The sequence below is a fragment of the Rhamphochromis sp. 'chilingali' genome (genome assembly GCF_963969265.1).
Source record: "Rhamphochromis sp. 'chilingali' genome assembly, chromosome: 22".
In the NCBI taxonomy this organism is placed as follows: Eukaryota; Metazoa; Chordata; class Actinopteri; order Cichliformes; family Cichlidae; genus Rhamphochromis; species Rhamphochromis sp. 'chilingali'.
The window spans coordinates 22,649,616-22,653,445 of NC_137950.1; the positions used below are offsets into that span (position 1 = coordinate 22,649,616).

Below are 3,830 nucleotides of genomic sequence, written 5' to 3' on the forward strand. Positions count from 1 at the left end.
GTCATTGCTGCTATCCTGACCAGGAACGCTGAAACCAGGCGAATCGTCCATGTTGAAAGCAGCCAACCCCTACTCACTCTCTTGATTCTACATCTAAGGGTCTGGAGTAAATATCAGAAATACTCACTACTAGACGGTTCGTGGACAACAACACCACCGGTGGCGTTAGGTGTGTTGCAGCAGGGACACATGGAAAAGTTTCAGGACACCAGCCCTCGATGATTGGAGTTTGAGACCCCTGCGCTACACTATATGTGCGTACCATATTTTGTGCCGTAATCTGTTTTCATTTGCTCTCATACAGGACAGACAAGGACAAAGAGACTAAAAGTCCTTATCTCTTAATTCACTGGTATGGTGGGGTCGAATACACAAATGAGCAGGTGGTGACAACTGCCTGCAGGATGCGTGTCTACAAATTTCCCTTTGACATTCAAAGGTGCAACATCTCCTTCAAGTCTATCATGCATTCTGGTGAGTCAATATCAAGTTCTACTTACATGTGTTTTTCGTACTCTCATATATATAAACCATGAAATATCACAACACATAGTCCTTTGTTCATCTGCTCACATTTATTTTTCTATTCCATTTTAGATAATGAAATAGAATTAATTTACAACAAAAACAATAAATCGATGACAACTTTGACACGCAGCATGATGTGGACCCAGTACGAGTGGACATTCGAGAACTTGACAGCCACAAACAAATCCAGCATTATGTATCCACATCAAACTGTAATTATTTACACGGTAAGTACTTCTTAACCTCTTAGGTCCTGGCGTCCACATATTGGGACATCACATTTTAGGTTTAGACCACAATACTAAATTTTGCAAAGATTTCCAAATAGCAAAGAGAAATTAAAAATGCATGCCATGAAAGGGTTTGGGTCTTAGGAGGTTAAAGCAGAAACACAGATGTGGAAATTGAGTCATTAGCCACATTTTAATAACATTTGTAATGAAAACAAAATTGCAGTTTGTTTTGAAAGGGTTTTAAAAACTCAGCAAAAAAGTTGTTTTCCTTGTGGTTTCGTTCCCCCTGAAGCATACACAGCATTTATTGGACAAGTACTAGATTTCTTTATCCTCCTAACCCTCTTTTAAGTACAATCTAAAAAGGCCTGCAGCCACTTACCACATCCTCAGCACATCATGGCTTATACTGTAAACTTGCTGTTCCATACAGAAGATTATCAAAGTTTACTCCTGCTATGCTGGAAAAAAAAAACACATCTGTATCCAATAAAACTTTAAAGCAAAGCATTTGTCCTTGTATTACAAACATTATTTTATGTTATTATAAGTTATTGGTCATATTTGATAAGTTCTTAGAGGAGACACAATTGCAGGCAGCACAAGAAACCAACAACAGCTAAAAGGCAATAAGGAATTCTTTATTATTATTATTATTATTATTATTATTATTATTATATTTTATTGCACAGATCACGATGAGAAGGAGGTCAGTCCTCTACATTGCCAATTTCATTTCTCCAGTGCTCTTCTTCTTGGTTCTGGACTTGGCCTCTTTCCTGATCCCAGATGCTGGAGGCGAGAAACTCAGCTTCAAGGTCACTGTCCTGCTCGCTGTCACAGTGTTGCAGCTTATTCTGAATGACATTCTGCCCAGCACTTCAAAAAAGGTTCCACTTATAGGTAACAAAATGGGGTTTATTTGACTGAATGCATTAATAAATTACATTACTGACATAGTCTGCTCTCCTCAGCTATCTACTGCATTGGGACTTTTACCCTGATGCTGCTCAGCCTCCTGGAGACTATTGTGATGATGTATCTGATTGAGAAAGACTCTGCAGCCCATCACAATGAGACCGATGAAGAGCAAAACCTGAGTGTAAATTGTGGAGACAAATGGTGCAAAGCCAACTTCTGTGTTAGAGGTGAGATTATCTAAACTCATGAAAACAGGTTTATCTTTAGTTATGGTTAAAATACCCACACATTAACATTAGCATTTACATGCCATTTAAATCTATCATTTTAATTGTGTACCCTTAATCATTTTGTCTTATATCCTCCCAGGAATAAAATCCAGTGACTGTGCATCTGTTTGTGATGAAAGTGCCGATGAAACACAATCTGTGACTGAAAAGGTGAGACTTTAGCTACACTTTAAAGGGCTATTTATTTAAAGTGAAGTATAAAAATCATTGAGCTTGCATTTGAGAAATTACTTAGAGAAAGAGATCAAGATGTTTGTTTGTATATTAGTAGAAAACCCTTTTATTTCAGTCACAATGGAAACAAACCATTGTGTCAAATGTAGTAGCAGTCAGTGGCCTAAATTTGTTGATAACTTTCTTTAAAATGTAAAAACAAAACTTTTGCAGAGAAGCAGCGACAAGCTGACAGAGGTGTCCCTTGGTCTTGAACAAGTCTCAGATGAACTGAGAAAGATTGGGAAAACAATAAGTCTGCTCAGCAGTAACGAGAAGGAAGAGAAGTTCGGATACTGGGCCAGAATGGTAAAAAAAATCAACAGGGCTTACTTCATTTTTTATGTCACAGCAGTCACTGTGTTTTTGTCAGTTCTTGTTTCAAGGTGGACCAGCTGAAGTAAAATAAAATATGAATTCATTAAAAGAGACAGAACTTATGTATTATTTATTTTTTTCATAAATGTCATTCATTTCAATCAGTCCGAAGAAAACAAATGTCCCATTGAGTACAGGTTGGTAAGGTGTTCACTTCTTATATTTAGTGATCTATTTAGCATCATCAGAAATACAGACCCACAGCTGAAGAAAAAAATCAGATATTTAACAGTGATTTCTGCTCCACTTTACTGTGGTGGTTTCAGAGCCCCAGCGTAACAAAAGCTGCAAGGAAATGACATTGTTATTTGTCGCATATTGTGTAGCATCGAAATTGTGAAATTCAGCATCAAAGGTTTGGTTTCAACCAGTTATGAGGTAAACTTGTGTAGTAGTCTTCATGACTATTTTCAGTGCTCCTTATCGCAATAGAAAAATTCCAACATTTAAAACATTATTAAAATGTACATTTATATTTAAGGTGGTGCAGTATGACAAATTATATCAGATGATGATATTAAACTGTCTATTGTTTTATATTATACTTAATTCTTCATTTTGTGCTGTGTAAAAACAGTAATGTGATCCTTTGCCCTCCAGCCGAACATCTTCGAGTTTAACTTAGTCAAAATGCCAGATAGTTGCTGTGCTATCAGATGCACTAACTAGCATTTATTTAAAGCTGTCACAAGAACATCAAGTTCAGCAACAGCATATGAGACACCCAGCTAACCCTGCCTTACAGCCCCTATCACACAAATCCCTGCTTTTACCTGACACTGAAAAAATACTTGATCAACTTTATGTTATGGCACAACATTAATGTGAAAATGAATACTACCGGAACATTTCTGGCTATACAATGTAAATGTCCAGGTCAGCAAAATGTAAGATTTATGTGTGGTAACTGTTTAAGCTAGCTATGTAGCATTTATCTTTGCTTTAAAGATAAGCTGTTTCTTTTTCTTTACTTCCCACATGGCGATATTATTTACCCATTATTTACAGATGGAAAATATATGTAGCCAGGGCTGGACTGATAATCTGTGATATCAGGCATTGTCCCGCAGGACCGGCACACTTTTTATACGTATATATCTGAATTTACAGAAAATGCACTATATTTAATGTATGCTTTTATTGCAATATGAGACCATATCACACAGCTTTATATTTCTACTCCTTAGCCTTTAAATGATTTTCTTGTAATTATGGTGGACCTCATGTCCAATTTAAATTACATTTATTCTTTGCTTTTTGCAGTCAA

General features: G+C 36.6%; 1 protein-coding gene across 1 annotated transcript; it reads left to right on the top strand.

Annotated features, from left to right (window-relative positions):
- Positions 1 to 404: 404 nt before the first annotated feature.
- On the top strand, positions 405 to 2,584 carry LOC308391293 (5-hydroxytryptamine receptor 3A-like; the record flags this gene model as incomplete). The annotated part of the gene is made up of 6 exons (XM_080873873.1): positions 405 to 474; positions 598 to 755; positions 1,454 to 1,664; positions 1,736 to 1,909; positions 2,052 to 2,122; positions 2,360 to 2,584. The coding sequence occupies 6 exons, from the start codon at positions 405 to 407 to the stop codon at positions 2,582 to 2,584; spliced, it is 909 nt and encodes a 302-aa protein (XP_080729999.1).
- Positions 2,585 to 3,830: the final 1,246 nt, after the last annotated feature.